This window comes from Trachypithecus francoisi, unplaced genomic scaffold, assembly GCF_009764315.1.
Source record: "Trachypithecus francoisi isolate TF-2019V2 unplaced genomic scaffold, Tfra_2.0 Lachesis_group3, whole genome shotgun sequence".
NCBI classification, from domain to species: domain Eukaryota; kingdom Metazoa; phylum Chordata; class Mammalia; order Primates; family Cercopithecidae; genus Trachypithecus; species Trachypithecus francoisi.
Genome location: NW_022681468.1, coordinates 85,490,535 through 85,511,645, shown reverse-complemented (window position 1 = coordinate 85,511,645; position 21,111 = coordinate 85,490,535). Strand labels below are relative to the sequence as shown.

At 42.9% G+C, this 21,111-nt stretch overlaps 2 protein-coding genes across 5 annotated transcripts in view; both read left to right on the top strand.

Annotated features, from left to right (window-relative positions):
* Positions 1–1,367: 1,367 nt before the first annotated feature.
* EDDM3A (epididymal protein 3A) lies at positions 1,368–17,088 on the top strand. 4 transcript variants are annotated; one of them, XM_033188729.1, is made up of 3 exons: positions 1,368–1,501; positions 14,608–14,711; positions 16,266–17,088. In XM_033188729.1, the coding sequence occupies exon 3, from the start codon at positions 16,292–16,294 to the stop codon at positions 16,733–16,735; it is 444 nt and encodes a 147-aa protein (XP_033044620.1). In that variant the 5' UTR covers positions 1,368–1,501; positions 14,608–14,711; positions 16,266–16,291; the 3' UTR covers positions 16,736–17,088. The 4 variants fall into 4 exon arrangements, with proteins under 4 accessions (XP_033044620.1, XP_033044619.1, XP_033044618.1 ...); XM_033188728.1 differs by lacking the exons at positions 1,368–1,501; positions 14,608–14,711 and adding exons at positions 9,119–9,141; positions 10,773–10,882; XM_033188727.1 differs by lacking the exon at positions 1,368–1,501 and adding an exon at positions 10,845–10,882.
* EDDM3B (epididymal protein 3B) overlaps positions 10,856–21,111 on the top strand; it is a 26,710-nt gene continuing 16,454 nt past the window's right edge. The window contains exons 1-2 of the mRNA XM_033188730.1: positions 10,856–10,882; positions 14,608–14,711. The gene's annotated coding sequence lies outside the window, so the exon portion shown is untranslated. The remainder of the gene's footprint in view (positions 10,883–14,607; positions 14,712–21,111) is intronic.

The window sequence follows — 21,111 nt, the reverse complement described above, 5'->3', positions numbered from 1 at the left end:
GCTATTCAGATCCACACATTGAACCCCGCTATAACCAGTGACCTGAACTCTGAGTGACCTGAATCTGAGTAGGGTAAGAACTGCTCTGCTGAGAACGCTCGGGGGATGACCAGGAGCACTGGAAGGAGACTGATTGAACTTTAATTTTTATTTATTAGTGTTAATTTTTTGAGATGGAGTCTTGCTTTGTCACCCAGGCTGAAGTGCAGTGGCACTATCTTGGCTCACTGCAACCTTCGCCTCCCAAGTTCAAGCGACTCTCCTGTCTCAGCCTGCTGAGTAGCTAAGGTTACAGCCACACGCCACTCTGCCTGGCTAACTTTTTTGTATTTTTAGTAGAGATGGGGTTTCGCTACGTTGACCAAGCTGATCTCGAGCTCCTGACCTCAAGTGATCCACCTGCCTCAGCCTCCCAAAGTGCAGGGATTACAGGTGTGAGCCACTGTGCCTGGTCTGATTGAGCTTTTAGATAGCAAAGAATGGAGAAGGAACGAAATCATGGAAAACTAAGGCCTGAATTCCAGTCAGCCTCATTCCCACTGATACAAGTTTTTCCCTGCCCCTCCCTTCCTTCACCCCCAGTCGTCTCAACCACAATACATTAAAGCTGCTTGCATCCTACTCCCCTATCCTGTGTAGGTCTTTATCACCAGGACAGGGTTCCACAGGTAGGAAGTACCCACCCTTTGTTCTGTGTCTGATGTGGGCATTTGACATGGTTAGAAGTGCTCTCACATACATGCATCTCATTAGACTCTCACAGGTCTGTAGGAAGCTGTTATTAGGCCCTACATCGGTGAGGACATCGATGCTCAGAGCTGTGAATCAGGTTAGAGATTCAGTAGGGCTAGGAACACTCCTCATGGCAAATGAGGACAGAGAGCTGGTTTAAAGAGGTAACTTTTTCAAACGACCATACATCCTATGCTGTGACCACAGTAGCTCTGGTGGAGACTGTTTTAGTCTTTTTGCCTAATTGATTACAGTTACATTTCTAAACTGGTGTCCTTTTATGATGGCATCGTCAATAAGCAGCTCTGACAAATGAAGACCATTTTTAATAGTGATACTTAGGGGAATGCCCCTGAGAAGGAATATGGGTAGTTAGTAGTAATCATATGTTCCACCCAGGCTTTGGGGGAAGTGTTAAAAGGAAGTCAAGATACTGGAGAAGCATCATTTTGCAGAGTCAGTGTAATTGTAACCTGGTCTGTGATTTCAGAGAATCAACGCCTTCCTGTCTAAGAACCACCTGCCTAGTAGTCACTCATCTTCTACACTCCTTTAAAATGTGACAGCCCTGCTCTTTTTGCCTGCTGTCATCCACATAAGATGTAACTTTCTCCTCTTTGCCATCTGCCATGATTGTGAGACCTCCCCAGCCAGATGGAACCGAAGTGGAGTCTCTGGAGCCGCCCAGCAGCAGCCTCATTACTCAGAAGATGCTGACGAAAACCTAGACGGGACGAAGGGAAGAAAAAGCATCCTGCATGTTTATAAAGTGAGCATGTTGGTCCCATTTATAAATATATGTGTGATTTATAAGCTTTTTTAAAACAAAGCTCAAATTGTTGGTATTTTTCTAAAATGTGCACAGCTGTATTTTACATGAAGGCTCTTTCTAATGGGTTGTTATACTGTACTCAACATTTTGGACAGCACATGAAGTCTGCCAATGTACTTCATAAAACATGACTTTGTTTATTTAAAGTTTCTTGCTGTGAAAAAGAACTCCCTACCTGTGAGTTCCTTTATTTATAATTCTTGAAACCGAAATGTATAATGTACCGTTTTCACAACTGTATCTGCTCTAATAAAAAAAAGTTGGTTATAAAAAAAAGAAAAAGTATCCTGACTGGTACATTAGCAAAGGCACAGCCCTGGAGAGCAAGGAGAGGGGCAGGGCAGGCAACAGTGCCCATGGCATGCATCTGCAGCTTGTGAGCAATGCATGAAAACAAGAATCGTACAACAGCATTGCCTTCAGCATCCATGTGTTTATGGCTGTCATGGGGAGCATGATAGAGGAGGATGGATTAACACTAGCTCGCAGGCTGCCTAACCTGGAAGTCAGTCTCTGCCTTTAGACCTGCTCACTTCTTTTGGGAATGGAGATATCCACTGATCCCTTGTCCTACAACCTCAATTAATGTCTTTGTAGCAGCCATCTGTTAAATTCAAGAAGGTCCTAGAACAACTTAATTGGAAAAATTTCCCTCTTATCCCTTGAAAAACCATAGAAAAGTAATGTCACACAAATGTTCGACTTCTGATTTCTACAATTTCAGATACCAGGGTTTATCTGTTGCTATGACAACTAAGAGCTTTATAAATATTTTTCTAGCCTCTGCTTGCTATTTTCTGGAAATTATCTGCATTTCAATATTTGTTTAACAATTTTGAGCTGACAGTAGTAACATAATTGTGTCTGGATTGTGTATGTGGTGTGTGTTGGTGGGGGTGGGTGTAACTGATGTCTTTGTTTTTCAATGTGAGCAATTTTTAATAAACTTTAATATCTAATGTGCAAAAAAAAAGTTACAGCCCTTTCCACTTCGCAGACAAAAAGCTTAAAATGCCATTTTCTAGTGGACGCATGACTTCCTGAGGGTTGGTCTGGTGAAAAGAAGCCAGCCGGAAGGTGATTTGGTGGTTCTACCCACTGCAGTTTGGGTGGATGACAGAGTAGACAGGAGATGTTTGAAATTCTCAAAATTAACGTCATCTATTTTTTTCCAACTTTGTGTTTGGCCTGCATAAGCTGAAGCATATTTTTAGTTCTTAGAAACTTTATTCTCTTATGAGAATTATCTTCTAATCAGGGAACCAAATAGTAAAATTGTGCTGAGTGCTTGCATTGGCAGGAAACAGAATTTTAAGATAAATGTCAGCTCTCTGGACATTGTCTACATGATGCTTTTCTTTCTCTTCTCTGTGGACACACAGGTGTCACTGGTAACTGAAATGGCATCCTCTCTGAAGATCTGGGGCAGTCCCTTGGCCCTGCTTTGCATTCTTTGCAGGCTGCTTATACACAGCAAGGATGTTTCCTGGAGAGAATTCATGACACTGCACTACTTAGATCCAAGCTGAGCTTTTGAAGAGTACAAACGTGATGTCCTCATGGGACAAAAAGCGGTTCTCAAACACAATAGCTCTCATATGTCCATCTATAGCTTATGGCACAAAATGGAGTGTATATGCATTATTGAAGTGGGAATAACCGATATAGAAATGCCTATGTATGGGCCCAGGGTGCCATCAAAGTACTCAAGTGTCAGTGGGAGAAGTACAACAATAGCTACACAGAGAGCTTCAACTACATTGAATTCCACTGTTGCAAGGATGGGTCTGTTGACAGCATAGGAGACCTGAGGATGGTGGAGCCTGTCAGCAACTAGAAGGTCTATGCACATCCTCGGATTGGCATTCAGTGCTTCCCAAGTGGTGGTCCCTGCCTGCATCAATAGCCCCTGACACTTGCACTTATGTGTCAGTGTTTTCCAAAACTTAGAATTATGAGTTGCATGACTTCTTGATACCATAACCTTGCCTGTGTTGTTTCTCTGCCTGGAATACACTTTTGTCTTCATTTACCTAATTTATTCCTACACATTTGTCAAGCTTCAGCTCGTAATGCATCTGATCTTTGCTAACCAAGATTTTTCCTGATATTCACTCTAAACCTACCCAGGGTGAATGATCTTCCCTTCCCTAAATAAATTGTATTATCCAATATGTGTGACATTCTACATATGATGTGTGTAAAGTAATTATTGTGTAATTGGCATGGGTGTGTGAGATCTAGGCTATGTTTGCCTATGACTTAGGCTGTGCAAGGAGTTTAAGGCATATTTTATGTGGCTGTGTCTGTGCATGTGATATGTTTGTGTGTATCATGAGGATGTAAATGATTATAGGCTAAGCTGGAGACAAATTGTGATGTTGACACTGATTGTGTTGACAATTTGATATAATCAAAAAGGTCATAATCCTGTTTTAATGATTTTATTAAAGTGAAAAGAGAGGAAGGCCACTCTGTGACATACAGACTCCAGAAAAAGTTCAGTTTTTGCTTATGTAGGAAAAAGACAAAGAAATTAAAAAAGAATTCAATATTTTCTATACCAGGCTGGTTCAAGAGTTACAACAAATTAATTAGTTACAGATTTGTCCCCAACCCCATGACTTGTTTTCATTTATTCGTAGCTGTGCTTCATTTCTCTTCCAATTTTAAAAGAGTATATTTAATACTCCATCCCAAGACAATGTTATAGCAATGAAGTCTTTCCATAAAAAACAGAAGATCCGGCCGGGCGCGGTGGCTCAAGCCTGTAATCCCAGCACTTTGGGAGGCCGAGACGGGCGGATCACGAGGTCAGGAGATCGAGACCATCCTGGCTAACATGGTGAAACCCCGTCTCTACTAAAAAATACAAAAAACTAGCCGGGCGACATGGCGGGCGCCTGTAGTCCCAGCTGCTTGGGAGGCTGAGGCAGGAGAATGGCGTGAACCCAGGAGGCGGAGCTTGCAGTGAGCTGAGACCCGGCCACTGCACTCCAGCCTGGGCGGCAGAGCGAGACTCCGTCTCAAAAAAAAAAAAAAAAAAAAAAAAAAAAAAAACAGAAGATCCATCCATCCCATGAAGATCAGCCAGTGGAGTGCGAACGAGTCTTCCCTGGCCCCCTTTAGTCATTTGACATTTCCCACAACAGTGCAGGCAAGAAAGGGTCTCAATCTCTAATCAGAGAAACCAAGGTACACCTGCCTTGGTTACAGCTGCCTAGTACGTGACTCAGGTCCCATCATCACTTTTTTTTTTTTCTTTGAGACAGAGTCTCATTCTGTCGCCCAGGCTGGAGTACAGTGGCCAGATCTGGGCTCACTGCAACCTCCGCCTCCGGGGTTCAAGTGGTTCTCCTTCCTCAGCTTCCCGAGTAGCTGGAATTACAGGAGCATGTCACCACACCCGGCTAATTTTTGTATTTTTAGTGGAAACTGGGTTTCACCATGTTGGCCAGGCTGGTCTCGGACTCCCAACCTCATGTGATCTGCCCACCTCAGCCTCCCAAAGTGCTGGGATTACAGGCGTGAGCCACCACGCTTGGTGGTCATCACTTTTTTTTAAGTTTCAAAATAATATAAAGTCATCACTTTTTTTAAGTTTCAAAATAATATAGAGTTCCAACAGCTTAGATTTTGAATTACTTACTTTCATGGTGATAACATACTTAGTTCCACTCAGATTCTCAGGTAAAGGCAGAGCTGACTGGGTATAAAACATGTGGCATGGTTCCTGGCTTATGGTAGTTGCTCAGTAAAAATTCTTTCCTTTCTCATATTACTCTTTGGTTTTCTACTTTAATTTTGACTTCGATAAACAAACATAACAAGTGCCCATCAACCATTTCTGTCTCTGACTCTCGAGATGGGGATTTCTTTTATTTTTTATTTTTTAATTTTTTTGAGAGAGTCTCACTCTGTCACCCAGGCTGGAGTGCAGTGGCACAATTTCACCTCACTGCAACCTCCGCCTGCTGGGTTCAAGTGATTCTCCTGCTTCAGCCTCTCCAGTAGCTGGGATTATAGGTGTGAGCCACCATGCCTGGCTGATTTTTGGTATTTTTAGTAGAGACAGGGTTTTGTCATGTTGCTGAGGCTGATCTCAAACTTCTGAGCTCAGGGAATCCGTCTGCCTTGGCCTCCCAAAGTGCTAGGATTACAGGTGTGAGCCACCATACCTGGCCTAGAGATGGGAATTTCTTTCTTTTCTCTCTCTTTTTTTTTTTTTTTTTTTGAGACAGAGTTTAGCCCTTGTTGCCCAGGCTGGAATGTAATGGTGCAATTTCAGCTCACTGCAACCTCTGCCTCCCGGGTTCAAGCGATTCTCCTCCCTTAACCTCTGAGTAACTCAAGATTACAGGTGCACACCACCCTCCCCCCGCCACTGATTTTTTTGTATTTTTAGTAGAGATGGAGTTTCGCCATGTTGGCCAGGCTGGTCTCGAATTCCTGACCTCAAGTGATCTGTCCACCTCAGCCTCCCAAAGTCCTGAAGTTCCAGGTGTGAGCCACCAAACCCAGCCCAAAACTGGTGGAGGTGCCGGAGAGTGAACTGGGGACCTCGTACATGCCAGGGATTTCTAATGCAAAACTACAGTAGGCTGTCATTTGTGTGGAAGCTATACACACGCAGGATGAGAAAGAACACCTCCTCTATCAACCACACACTCACAGATGTCTCTACTAGACTCAATTCCTTAAGAATGTTTCTAAGAAGTTCAATGCATGTTAGACGGGCTAAGGCATTACATTTCCTAAGGATGACACATCAAGTAGAAGATATTAGCACAAATGATTGTATCTGATAATAAACACATTCGCTTTGCAGAAACATAGGGTGGAGGTTGGAGGACTTTAAAATACAATGGTTCTCAACAATGGACTTAAGACCTAAATTTTGTTCATGGAATGAATGAGAAAGGAGATAGAAAGAAATGTTGGGTTCACAGGCAGGTAGGAACCATGTGAAATTCTGTTTGCTAACTGTAGGAGAGAGATACTAAGTAAGAAATGCTTGCTTCATGTAATTTTGCCTAGGTCCACTATGGGGAGGAAAAGTGCTAAACATTAAAGTACCTTGTGTTCTTCGGTCTCCTGCAATGTTGAATGGCTCTGGCCTTGAAACAATTAAAGAAAAGACCAAAGTATCAACATTATTTATGAGGTGACTGCACCCTTTTTTAGAACTCTGGTCTCAGTGAGGAGTCAGTGTATCTACATCGGTCATCATGTTCCCATTGCAGTTTCTCAGCTTTGCAATTTATAAGTGCACCTGAGGAGGAGCGCACACCTGGGGATGACAATCTCTACTAACCAAACTCAGAAGAGATTAGTATCAAACCAGTAGCAAGGCTGGGTGTGGTGGCTCACACCTGTAATCCTAGCACTTTAGGAGGCGAAGGCAGGTGGATCACGGAGTCAAGAGATTGAGACCATCCTGGCCAACATGGTGAAACCCCATCTCTACAAAAATACAAAAATTAGCTGGACGTGGTGGCACGCGTCTGTAGTCCCAGCTACTCAGGAGGCTGAGGCAGAAGAATCACTTGAACTCAGGAGGCAGAGAGTATAGTGAGTCGAGACTGTGCCATTGCACTCCAGTCTGGAAACAGAGTGAGACTCTGTCTCAAAAAAAAAAAAAAGAAAAGAAAAGAAAAAAGAAAACCAGTAGCTCCTCCTCAATGGTCAATTTACACATGGGGAAAAATACTAATTATTTTTCTCATTCGATAAGTGCTCTTTAAAATATAATGTAAGAGAGGAAAACATTTTCCTTCTACCCTTTTAGGATCTTAGCTGGGGCTCCTAAAAGAAAAGTCAGATTAACAAGAGAAAAACAAACAGAAATGTGGTAACATGTGTATCTCATGTATACATGGGAGAAACTCAGAGAGTAACTCAAAGAGGTGGCTAGGACTTGGGCTTAAATGCCATCTTCAGCTAAAGCAAAGGAAAATGCATGTGGGGAACAAGTCATAGGGAGATGACTAGGAAAAGTATAGTAAATGAGGGAAAGTTTGTTCATACAGATTTAAGTCAGTATCATCTCCACTGAGAAGGGTCTCTTGTGATTTAGAGTCACCTTTCTCTGGTACAGAGAAGGAGACATCCATAAGAATGGAGGTTTCCCTTATGAATGTGCATTACCCTTACAAAAGGCCAATGCATACTCTATTTTCAGAGCTTGTCTTGTGTATACTGTTTTTCCAAATAAGCACTTCAAAATAATCTTTACATTACAGAGCATACCTTGTGGTGGCATATTCTGATCTCCTATAGTAGATTCTCACAAATTTCTCATGAAAGTAGCTCTTTAAAAGTTGCTTTTACTAAAGGGTAAGCAGACGGTAATTCAAAACAGTATAGGAGGAAAGTGCATTTAAGGGCAATTAGTATATTAGGTTTGTATATCAGTGGAATGTGAAGCTGATACAGAAATGAATGAATATGCAGCTCTACAAATCAGGGATAAATATCAGAGCTTTATAAGCTCTAGCTTTCCTGATTTCCATCCCTTATTTGGATAGTTGCATATTAATTTCCTTAGGGACCTATCTTCCTCTTTTGTGGACCTTATTGGTGAAGCTGTCCATTAAGGTTTGCAGTCCCCTCTACTAAGCCAAGCAATTGTCATGAGATCCGAGCTAGGCTAACTGAACTTTCTTTTGTAGGAAATAAATATATGGCACCCTAAAATATGCCTCGATACAAAGTCCTGTCAATTAGTGTTTGTGTTGCTCTGCATCCTCACCAGCTTTGGTGATGTCAGTTTGTATTGCATTTCAGCCATTGTAATAGATGTGTAGTATTATCACATCTATTGCGTTAATTTGCAATTCTCTAATGATAATGATACACTGAAAGGATTAACAGCTCATCAAAGTAGGAAGAATCATAGTTATACATTAATCATAGCATGGTGGTCCACTTGGAGCAGCTTCCCTGCAGCTGTTAACTAACCAAGAGTCACGTAGCATGCTGACCACCTGCTCCCCCATTGTTCCTATAGGTAGAAACTCACAAACAAGAATTGTGGGTCTTTTTTGCTCAAGAATTGCTTCAGACTTTTCAGATTCTGAACTCTAGTGGAGAGGCTGACACCAACCAGTCTAAAGACCCCACCATGCAACTGGCTCAGAAGAATGCACCTTTGGCATCTCCCTGTCCCAAGACTGCACTCCTCACTTCTCAATGAATCAAAAATCCTCACACTTCAGCTGCTGTCCAGATCCCTCACAAACCCTACCTTAAACCTCTTGGGGAGGTGGATTTGACTTTTCCTCCCATCTCCTTGTCTGACTGTCGTAAACATATGACACTATTTCTCTGCTGCTATCACCGTTATCTCAGTATGTTGACTTACTGGGCATAAGGCAATGAATCTATTATGGTTAAAGTTTAGTGGAGAGCTAGCCTCATGGGCATTTGTCCATGGTTCGATACTCTCTTGCTGCTGTGGCAAACCTGGAGATTCACCGAAGTATCTGGAGTCTTTCTTGCCAGCATGGCACTGCCAACCTTCAGCTCAGGCTCACCTGCAAGGGAGAAATGGTTGCCAGAATGGGAAAACATCTCTGGTGAGTGTTCCAACATCCTCTTTTCCTTCTCCTGATCTGCTGGCCTTCTTAGAGGTCCTGTCACCTCTTTGGAGGCCCTGTTGTCCCTCCTTCATAAAGGGCCCTGCTCAAGGACATTTTTACCAATTGTAAGGAGCACGAGGGCACTGTACAGTGGAACTATTCCTGGGCTCTTTGGGTTTCAGTTCTGAAACCTGTTTTGTTTTGTTTTGTTTTGTTTGTTTGTTTGTTTTGTAAACAGAGTCTCGCTCTGTCAGTGAGGCTGGAAAGCAGTGGTACAATCTTGGCTCACTGCTGTTGGCTCTCCCTCCTTCATCTGGTGAAGGAGCTAGGGCCAGGCCACCAGCACTTGACCAAGAGGCCAGGAATGACGAGATGCAGGAATGGCTTCCTCTTCTCACACCTGTCAGGGGACCTAATTTGGCCAGGGAACCATTTTAGCTCCAGCAGGACAATTTTCCCTTCAACAATTACCTATAGGAGGCATTGACGCTGACATAGGGCAACCCATGGGGCTCATTTGGGTACACTCTCCATTCTCTATTTCTAATTTATTAAATTTGAAAAATAGTATTGCCACCTATTGAGATGATCCAAAGCCAATAGAAAATTTGTTCTCTTCCATATTGTTTTCTTCTATATGTTTTATCCCATAATCCTACTTGGGCCAATGTTCAAACCTGGACTCTGAAAGGGCGTGCCAAAGCAGAGGAGCCTTAAGAAAGTTCAGGAAGTAAGGCATAAGCCCAGTGAAAGCCCTTCAAGTTTTCTGGACTGCATTTTGAAGTGTTCAAGGAATACACTTATATTGGTCCAAAGGCCTTAGAATATTTAAAGATGATAAACATGACATTTATTAGCCAGAGTGTTCCTGACATCCGGTGAAATTTGCAATAAGTTGAAGGGGCACTGGATATATCTTTGTCTCAAATGGTAGAAACAAAGGTGTTCACTGGCAGAGACCTGGTCAGAAACAGAGAGAACTATAAAACATTTAGCAGCAAGCCACCTTGCTAGCAGCTGCTCAAGGAACCCTTGGACCACGACACAGACCCACTACAGGAGCCCCACTTAAGTTAGGACCCCCTGGGACCCAGGCTCCCTGTAAGTAGGAACACTCTACTTATTGAATTCCATGTGCCAACTGCAGACAGGAAGGCCACTGGAAAAAAGATTGACCAAACCACAAAGGGGCCAATAATGAAAAAATCAACTTCCAATTCACCAAATGCCTGAAATATCTGAGGGATCTGGGGCTGAGAACTTCTGTAATAAGGATCAAAAATGATGGGGTCTGAGGGCACGCTCTGACCCGGCTAGTACCCTCCATATTTCCCACATGGAGCCCTGGGTCATTATGATGCTGAGAAATCAACGTTTAGCCTTTCTAGTAGACACCAGTGCCACCTATTCAGTATTAAACACACACCTGTTCAAATTGTCTTCTGAAACTATGAAAGTGATGGCAGTTTTAGAGAAGACCCTAAAAGAACTATTCCTGCAACCCCTAGATTTCCAACTGTGACAGATCTGCTTAAAGCATCACTTCTTATATATGCCTGAATACCCTATCCATTTCTTGGGACATCATCTCTTGACTGAACTGAATGCAAATGTTACCTTTTCTCCAGGATAGGTGAATATTACAGTGTCCGCAGATCAAGCCTATACCTTGCAAGCTGCACTGTTGCAGCAACAGGCTCAGAATCTCTCTCTCATCCCTGAAGAATTCCTAGAAGAGGTGGGTACTGATGCCTGGGCAGATGGGAAACCAGAGAGTACTAAGTCTGCAGTCCCAGTACCAAAGTATGTGAAGGAACCACACTGCTGAGTCTTAAACAATACCACCCGAGAGAAGAGGAATGAGGAGGTGTTCAGTCTTTGTTGTCTGATTTCCTCCAGTCTTTGTACTCAATAGACCTTGCTGGTCCTCATGTAAGAAATCTTATCTGGACTTCTCTCAACTGACTAAAGCAGAGCATTGTGAAAATACAGCCACCATTATCTCTCTCCAAGGGAATCCTCACATAACCATGATAGGTGTGTGGCCTGATGCCTATATTCATCTTCTCATCTGTGTGTCAAGGAGTATTGGGCTAGGGTTTTGGGGTTTTTTTTTAGTTTTCGTTTTGTTTGTTTTGTTTTGTTTTTGAGAGACAGGGTCTTGCTCAGTCACCCAGGCTGGTGCTATTATAGCTCACTCCAACCTTAAACTTCTAAGCCCAAGCAATCTTCCTGCCTCCGTTTCCCAAGTAGCTGAGGTTACAAGCACTTGCTACCACTACTGGCCTTAAAATTTTTTTTTTGGTAAAGTCAGATTATCACTATGTTGCCCAGGCTGGTTTTCAACTCCTGGCTTCAAGTGATCCTCCCACCTCAGCCTCCGAAGTAGCTGGGACTACAGGCGTGTGCCACCACACCCAACTAATTGCTTTAATTTTCTGTAGAGATAAGATTTCTCCCTATGTTGCCCAGGCTGATCTCAAACTCCTGAGCTCAAGTGGTCCTCCCACTTTGACCTTCTAAAGTGTTAGGATTATAGGTGTGAGCCACTATGCCCAGCCCCTACATTTCAATAGGGGTGAGTGAAAATAGAGATGTAATTTTCTGCACTGCACTACCACATTGATGCTATGAATTCCATCCATGGAACCCTTGGAAGCCCGTGGATCACAGATTAAGACACCTACAGACATTGTCTTCCCCTGAATAAGGAACCTAAGTCATTTCTATGGTTTTGTGAAACAGTAGCTCACAAACATTTAAGAATTGAATAGTGGCTAACAAAAGAAATATTGGCTTGGTGCAGTGGCTCACGCCTTTGATCCCAGCACTTTGAGAGGCCGAGGTGGGTGGCTCACCTGAGGTCAGGAGTTTGAGACCAGTCTGGCCAATATGGTGAAATCCTGTCTCTACTAAAAATACAAAAATTACCCAGATGTGTTGGTGGGTGCCTGTAATCCCAGCTACTCAGGAGGCTGAGGCAAGAGAATTGCTCGAACCCAGGAGGTAGAGGTTCCAATGAGCTGGGATGATGCCTGGGCGACAAGAGTGAAACTCTGTTCCAAATAAGAAGAAGAAGAAGAAGAAGAAGAAGAAGAAGAAGAAGAAGAAAGAAGAAGAAGAAGACATATCAAGGAATTAACAGAAAATACTTAAAATCAAAGACAATATTTAAAGGATGAACATAATTTTCAAGTGATTTAAAATTTATATTTAAAGGGGAATACCTCCTTAAGAACTGAAATCAAAAGTCACTGCCCAAGGAGCTTCTGTTACAGAAGCTGGCAGACAACTCTAGGAAGTAGACCCATTAAGTGATTTCCAGAAATACTGGTTGGGTTACCTTCCTGGGCTGCATTGGTAGTGGCTAATTTCTGTAAATATAACAATATACATTTCTCCAGTTTAGTTTAGATTGCTTCCTAATTGGTTTTATATCCAAAAAGCTTTAGGACTTTGGGCTTAGCTCATAGGAGAGTTCATGGATGTATGCTTGGAGTCCATATTTTTTTTCCATATTAAAAGTGGAATATCAATTGTTTGAGAAATATTGGCTCATACATTGGCTCAGGTGGCTTCTCTCTCCCACCTCTCTCTACGTTCATTGAGTCACTACTTGAATTTAAGTCTTCAATAGATAATGCACATTTGTTGGAAAGATCTCTGGATGTGTGGGCACATGACAAACAACTGACTTTCCCTCAGAATCACCTCTCAAGTCATCCAGATCCAGATGCCCAGAATTGTTCCCTTTTTGCTCTCCCCTGTCCCCCAAAAATCTAGACAGTAAGAGGATGCACAGAACCTGCTCTGAGACTATCTCCCATCCATCCAGTCTATCAGCACATGATTTCCTGTTACTCAAAGACTGCTTGACAGGAGCGGGGCCTTGAAGATAAGTTCTGGATATAAACTGAACCGTCTGTCATTCCAACAATAAGGTGGCCCAGTGAGAAAATCAACTAAGGTGGTTTGGCTAGGAGCAGCCTTCAGAGGTGTTGATAGAAAAGATTTGCGAGAATCTTACTTTAGTCATAAATCTTAATTTTGACGAGTGTTGATGAACCAGTATTGGTCACATTTGCCAGTTTGCAGGGAGTTGGCATGAAAAATACGGTGGAAAATTCAGGCTGTGATGTTAAAGGTAACCTATTGAACACTTGCACAAATTCAGTTGAAGAGTTTGTGGTCTTGTCAGTTTGAGCTGAGTTCAGGACTGAATCTTGAGGTCCTGAAAAACAACTTAACCAGCACCTTGTTACCTGTACTTCACAGTCAGATGTTATGTATAGTAGCATTGTGGAAACTATGGCTAGGCTATGTGATGTTTTAATAGTAAGCAGTACAGTGTCACCAAACAGCTAAAGGTTATAATTTAAAAACTGAGTAGAGAAATTTTAAATACTGGCTACCTAATCATTCATAGCTATTTGGCCACTGTTTTCACTAGATATTCTTTCACCTCTCAAGGAAGGTGTCACAATTCACAACATTAAAAGTGATTTTTCTGGCCCGACCAAGTGGCTCATGCCTCTATCCTAGCATTTTCGGAGGCTAATGTGTTGAGGATTAGCTGGACTCAGGAGTTCAAGACCAACCTCGGCAACATGGTGAAATCCTGTCTCTACAAAAATTAATACAAAAAACTAGCCAGGCATGGTGTTGTACGCCTATAGTCCCAGCTACTCGAGAGGCTGAGGTGGGAGGATTGCTTGAGCCTGGCAGGTTGAGACTGCAGGGAGTAGTGTTTGTGCGACTGCACTCCAGCCTGGGTGACAGCAAGACCCTGTCTAAAAAAAAAAAAAGAAAGGAGGAAAGGCTGGGCATGGTGACTCACACCTGTAATCCCAGCACTTTGGGAGGCCGAGGTGGGTGGATCACAAGGTCAGGAGATCGAGACCATCCTGGCTAACACGGTGAAACCCCATCTCTACTAAAAATACAAAAAATTAGCTGGGCGTGGTGGTGGGCACCTGTAGTCTCAGCTACTTGGGAGTCTGAGGCAGGAGAATGGTGTGAACCCGGGAGGCAGAGGTTGCAGTAGCCGAGATCATGCCACCGTACTCCAGCCTGGGCGATAGAGCGACACTCCGTCTCAAAAAAAAAAAAAAAAAAAAGACTTTCCTCAGTGAAGTTCTCATGTAACATGGTATAACCCTCCAGGGACTTCCCCAGAAGTTTCTTAGAATTGAGAGCAGATGCTAAGTCTCTGGTTTTCTCCTGACAGCACCAGATAACCCCTTTCTGGGGTCACCTAGGTCTTACAATTATTTTGTGCCCAGGGCTCAGCCTTTGATGTTTACAGCCTTTGCTCGAGGCTACTGTTTGAGTGAACCCAAGTGTTCCAGATGAAACGATACAAGAACAAGTTCACATAATAAGGCTGTTCTCCATCACCCCCTCCACTACCAATCAGCTGGAACACTGCAGCTCCCCCTGCTCTTCCTTTCTCCACTGCTGCAGATTGCCAGGGCTCTGAGAAAAGGAGGAGGACACAGACTCTGCTCTTCAGATCCACACGCTGATCCCCACTACAACCAGTGACCTGAACTTGGAGTCTGAGTAGGGTAAGAAGGGCTCTGCTGAGGATGCTCAGGGTACAGCCAGGAGCACTGGAAGGGGGCTGACTGAGCTTTTAGATAGCAAAAAATGGAGAAGGATCCAAATCATGGAAAACAAAGGCCTGAATTCTGGTCAGCCTCAGTCCCACTGATACAGGCTTTCCCTGCTTCTCCCTTCCTTCACCACCAGCCCTCCTAACCACAATGCATTAAAGCCGCTTGCATCCTACTCTTCTATCCTATATAGGTCTTTATTACCAGGACAGGGTTCCACGGATGAGGAACCCTGTGTCTGATGTGGGCATTTGACATGGTTAGAAGTGCTCTCACATGCTTGCATCTCATTAGACTCTCGCAGGTCTATAGGGAGCTGTTATTAGGCCTATCTGAGGACACCCATACTCAGAGCTGTGAATCAGGCTAGAGGTTCAGTACGGCCAGGAATACTCCTCATGGCAAATGAGGACAGAGAGCTGGTAAAGAGATAGCTTTTTCAAATGACCATACATCCTATGCTGTGACCACAGTAGCTCTGCGGGGACTGTTTTAGTCTTGGTGCCTGATTGATTACAGCAACAGTTCTAAATTGATGTCCTTTTATGATGGCATTGCCAATAAGCTCTAACAAATGAAGATCATTTGTAATAGCAATAGTTAGGGAAATGGCCTCTGAGAAGGGATGTGGATAGTGAATAATGATCACATGTTTCACCCAGGCTTTGGGGAAAGTGTTATAAGGAAGTCAAGGTTGGAAAAACATAATTTTTCAGAGAAGTGCAACCTGGGCTGTGGTTTCCAGAACCAAGGCCTTCTGCCTAGGAACCACCTCCCAAGTAGTTATTCATCTTCTACATTCCCTTAAAATGCAACACTCTTTTCCACTTTGCAGACAAAAAGCTTAAAACGTTATTTTTCTATTGGACACATGATCTCCTGAGAGTTTATTTGGTAAAAGAGAGCTAGATAGTGATTGGCTCCTCAAATTGGATAGAAGACAGGGTAGACAGGAGATATTTGAAATTCTCAAAAGATACATTATCTATATTTTCCAAATTTGTGTTTGGCTCTCACACGCTAAAGCATATTTTTAGTTCTTAGAAAACTGTATTTTTTTTTTTTTTTGAGACGGAGTTTTGCTCTGTTGCCCAGGCTGGAGTGCAGAGGCACGATCTCACCTCACTGCAACCTCTGCCTCCCGGGGGCAAGCGATTCTCCTGCCTCAGCCTCTCGAGTAGCTGGGACTACAGCCACTACGCCCAGCTACTTTTTGTATTTTTAGTAGAGATGGAGTTTCACCATGTTGGCCAGGGTATTTCTCAAACTCCTGACCTCAGGTGACCCACCCGCCTCGGCCTCCCAAACTGCTGGGATTACAGGTGTGAGCCACCGCGCCCGGTCCAGAAACTGTATTCTTTAATGAGAATCATCATCTTCTAATAGGGAACCAAATAGCAATATAATATGTGCCCAAGTGCCTGCTTGGCAGGGAAAGGAATTTTAAGGTGGAGCTCAGTTCTCTGAGTATTATTGGGATAATGTTTTTCTTTCTCTTCCCTGTAGACACGCAGGTGGCCCTGGTGACTGAGATGACATCCTCTCTAAAGATCTGGGGCACGCTCTTGGCCCTGCTTTACATCCTTTGCAGGCTGTGTGTATACAGTAAAGACGTTTACTGGAGAGAATTCATAAAACTTCATTACTTAAGTCCAAGTAGAGAATTCAAAGAGTACAAATGTGATGTCCTCATGAGAGAAAAAGAAGCTCTGAAAGGCAAAATGTCTCATATATTCATCTATAGCTTATGGTTCAAAATTCAGCGTACATGCATCAATGAGAAGGGGAGTGACCGATATAGAAATGCATATGTATGGGCCCCAGGTGCCCTTAAAGTACTCGAGTGTCACTGGGAGAAGTACAACAAGAGGTATAGAGAGAGCAGAAGCTTCAGCTACATTGAATTCCATTGTGGCATAGATGGATATGTTGATAACATAGAAGACCTGAAGATTATAGAACCTATCAACAACTAGAAAGTCTATGCACATCCTCAGATATTGGTAGAGTGTTCAGTGCTTCCAAAGTGGTGGGCCCTGCCTCCATCAATAGCCCCGGCCACTCCCCACTTACATTTATGTGTCAGTGTTTTCCAAGTACTTAGAGTTTATATACATCGTGATTTCTTGATACCAAATCTTTGTGTGGTGTCTGTATCTGTAATATAATTTTGTCCTAATTTGCCTAATTTACACCCACATTTTTTCCAAGATTCAGCTCGTATGGCATCTATCCTTGACTAACCTAAGACTTTTCCTGATATTGACTCTCTTTATACCTACCCAAGCTGAACAAACTTCTTTTTCTTAAATAAAATATATTATTCTAATACATGTGACACTTATATATATTATGTGTGCAGAGTATGTATTGTGTGATTGGTGTGGGTATGGGTGATCTAGGCATTTTTGCCTATGGCTGTGCAAGGGGTTTAGGGTGCACTTTATGTGTCTGGGTCTAATGTATGTGATATATTTATGTATATCATGGATATAAATGATTGTGTGCTAAACTGGAGACAAGTAGTGATGTAAGCACTCATCATGGTATCAATTTGAAATAATCAAAAGGGTCAAAATCCAGTTTTAAGAGCGGCTGGGCACTGTGACTCATGCCTCTAATTTCAGCACTTTGGGAGGCCAAGACAGGTGGATCACCTGAGGTCAGGAGTTCGAGACCAGCCTGGCCAACATGGTAAGGCCCTGTCTCTACTAAAAGTACAAAAATTTGCCACGCTTGGTGGCGCATGCCTGTAGTTCTAGCTATAGGAGACTGAGGCAGGAGAATCTCTTGAACCTGGGAGGCAGAGGTTGCAGTGAGCCGAGATTGTGCTACTGCACTCCAGCCTGGGCAACAGAGCAAGACTCCATCTCAAAAAAAAGAAAAAAGAATTTACTAAAGTGAAAGGCTGGGAATGGACATCCTGTGGCACACAGACTCCAGAGAAATAGGGTCAGTACTCCAAAGTTAAAAGTTAAGTTCTTTTTTATGTAGGAAAAAGAAAGCAGTGACAGAGAATTGCATTTTCTATACCAAACTGGTTCAAGAGTTAAAACAAATTAATTGGTTACACTTCTCTCCCCCCACCACATGACTTGTTCTATTTATAGTTGTTTTTCAATCCTTTCCAACTCAAAAGAGTGTATTTAACACTCCATCTTAAGACAATGTGAAACCGGGAGACTAAAGTGGTCGGATCGCTTGAGCTCAGGAATTTGAGACCAGCCTGGGCAACATGGTGAAACTCCATCTCTACAAAAGCAAAAATTAGCCAGACATGGTGGCATGTCCCTATAGTCCCAGCTACTGAGAAGGCCGAGGTGGGAGGATGGCTTGAGCCCAGAAGACAGAGCTGCAGTGAGCCGAGATGGTGCCACTGCACTCCAGCCTGGGTGACAAAGCCATACCGTATCTGTTGCGAAAACAAACAAACAAAAACAAAACAACAACAACAAAACAAAAAGACAATGTGAAAACGATGAAGTCTTTGCATGAGAAAGGGAAGAGAGGAGTTAATCCATAATGAACATCAGCAGTTGAGAGGGGATGAGTCTTCCCTGGGCCCCTTCAGTCATTTATAACATTTCACAAATGCAGGTAAGAACGAGGCTTAATCTCTAATCAGAGAAACCAAGATACATTTGCCTTAGTTACAGCTGCCTGGTACATAACTCAAGCACCATAATCACATTCCTTTAAGGTTCCAAATAATTTAGAGTTCCAACAACTTAGAGTTGGAATTGTAGATTTTAACAATGTGACATGCTTAGTTCCACTCAGATTTCTGGGTATAGGCAGAGCTGACTGGGTATAAAATACATGGCATGGTTTCTGGCTTATAATAGGTACTCGGTGAAAATTGTTTCCTTTCCCATCTCACCTACTGGTTTTGTACTTTAATTTCGATGTTGATAAACAATCATTGCAAGTACCCATCAATCATCTGCTGTCCCTGACCCTAGGGATGGGAATTTCTCATACAAAAATAGAGTAGGCTGTCATCTATATAAAAGCTGTACACACCCAGGATGAAAAAGAGCACCTCCTCCATCAACCACACACTTACAGATGTCTCTATTAGACTTAATTCCTTTTTTTTTTTTTTTTTTTGAGACGGAGTCTTGCTCTGCTGCCCAGGCTGGAGTGCAGTGGCCGGATCTCAGCTCACTGCAAGCTCCGCCTCCCGGGTTCACGCCATTCTCCTGTCTCAGCCTCCCGAGTAGCTGGGACTACAGGCGCCCGCCTCGTCGCCCGGCTAGTTTTTTGTATTTTTTAGTAGAGACGGGGTTTCACCGTATTAGCCAGGATGGTCTCGATCTCCTGACCTCGTGATCCGCCCGTCTCGGCCTCCCAAAGTGCTGGGATTACAGGCTTGAGCCACCGCGCCCGGCCGACTTAATTCCTTAAGAATGTTTCTAAGAAGGTCAGTGCATGTTAAATGGGCTAAGGCATTAAATTTCCTAAGGATGACACATGAAGTAGAAGACATTAGCACAAATGATTTTATCTGATAATAAACATGTTCGCTTCGCTGAGACATAGGGCTCTGGCCTTGAAACAATCAGGGAAAAGACCAAAGTATCAACATTATTCATGAGGTGACTGCACACTAACTCTGGTCTTGATGAGTAGTCAGTGTATCTAGATTGGTCATCATGTTCCAAAGGCAGTGCCTCAACTTTGCAATTTTTGAGTGCACCTGAGGAGGAGCAGACACCTGCGGATGACAATCTCTACCAACCAAACTCAGAAGAGACTAGTATTAAATCAGTAGCTCTTCATCAATGATCAATTTACATATGGGGGAAAAAATGCCATTTTTTCTTATTTGATAAATGCTCTTCAAAATATACTGTAGGAGAGGGAAAAAATTTTACTTCTACCCTTTTAGGATCTTAGCAGGGGCCCCATAAGAAAAGTCAGATTAACAAGAGAAAAACAAATAAAAATGTGGTAACATGCATATCTCATATACACATGGGAGAAACTCAGAGAGTAACTCAAAGGGATGGCTAGAACTTGGGCTTAAATGCCATCTTCAGCTAAAGCTAAGGAAAATGCATGTGGGGAGCAAGTCATAGGGAGATGACCAGAAAAGTAGAGTAAATGAGGGAAAGGTTTGATTTGAGTCGAGTACCTTCTGCACTGAGAAAGGTCTCTTGTGATTTAGAGTCACCTTTCTCCTTCTGGCACAGAGAAGGAGACATCTGTAAGAATGGAGGTTTCCCTTATGAATGCACATTTTCCTTGCAAAAGGGTAACGTGTACTCTATTTTCAGAGATTTCCTGTGTATCCTGTTTCTCAAAATAAGCAGTTCAAAATAATCTTTGTGCTAGAGAGCATACTTTGTGGTGGCATATTCTGGTCTCCTAAAATAGGTTCTCACAAGTAACTCATGTAAGTAGCTCTTTAAAAGTTGCTTTTACTAAAAGATTAGCAGATAGTGGTTCAAAACAGTACAAGAGGAAAGTGCATTTAAGGTCAATTAATATATTAGCTTTGTATATCAGCCGAATGTGGTATACAAAGTGATATACATTTAAAGGCAATTCACATATTGGCTTTGTGTTGTTTCTCTGACTTTCACAGTATTTTATTTATTTACTTACTTATTTATTTATTTATTTAGAGATGGAGTCTCCCCATGTCGCTTAGGCTGGAGTGTAGAAGTGTGATCTTGGCTCACTGCAACCTCCGCCTCCCAGATTCAAGGGATTCTCCTGCCTCAGCCTCCCAAGTAACTGGGATTACAGGTGTCCACCACCATGCCTGGCTAATTTATGTATTTTTAATAGAGATGGAGTTTCATCATATTGGTTAAGCTGGTCTTGAACTCCTGACCTCAAGTGATCTGCTCTCCTCAGCCTCCCAAAGTGCTGGGATTACAGGCGTGAGCCACCATGCCCGGTCAAGAATTTTGTAAGGTGTTTCAGATCTTGAATTTCAGTGTTGTGGCTGGTGCCAACTGGTCTAAAGACCTCCACCAAGGAACTGGTTCAGCACAAGATGCAGTTTTCTTTTTCCCCCATCCCATGACTGCACCCCTCACTTCTTGATGAATCAGAGATCCCTGATGAATCAGCCCTGGCCCAGACCCCTTACAAACCCTACCCCTAAACTTCTGAGGGAGGCAGATTTGAGTTTTCTTCTCATCCCCTTGCTTGCCTGCCCTAGGAATATTACACTATCTCTCTGCCTCTATCGCCATTATTTGGTATGTTGACTTGCTAGGCACCAGGCAATGAATCTATTGGGGTTAAAATTTAGTGGAGAGTGTCAGAGATGATAAATTCCTTTTCAAAAGGTTTTAATTCCTTGTTCTTCTGGGATCTTTGTTTCTCTAGTTTCTAT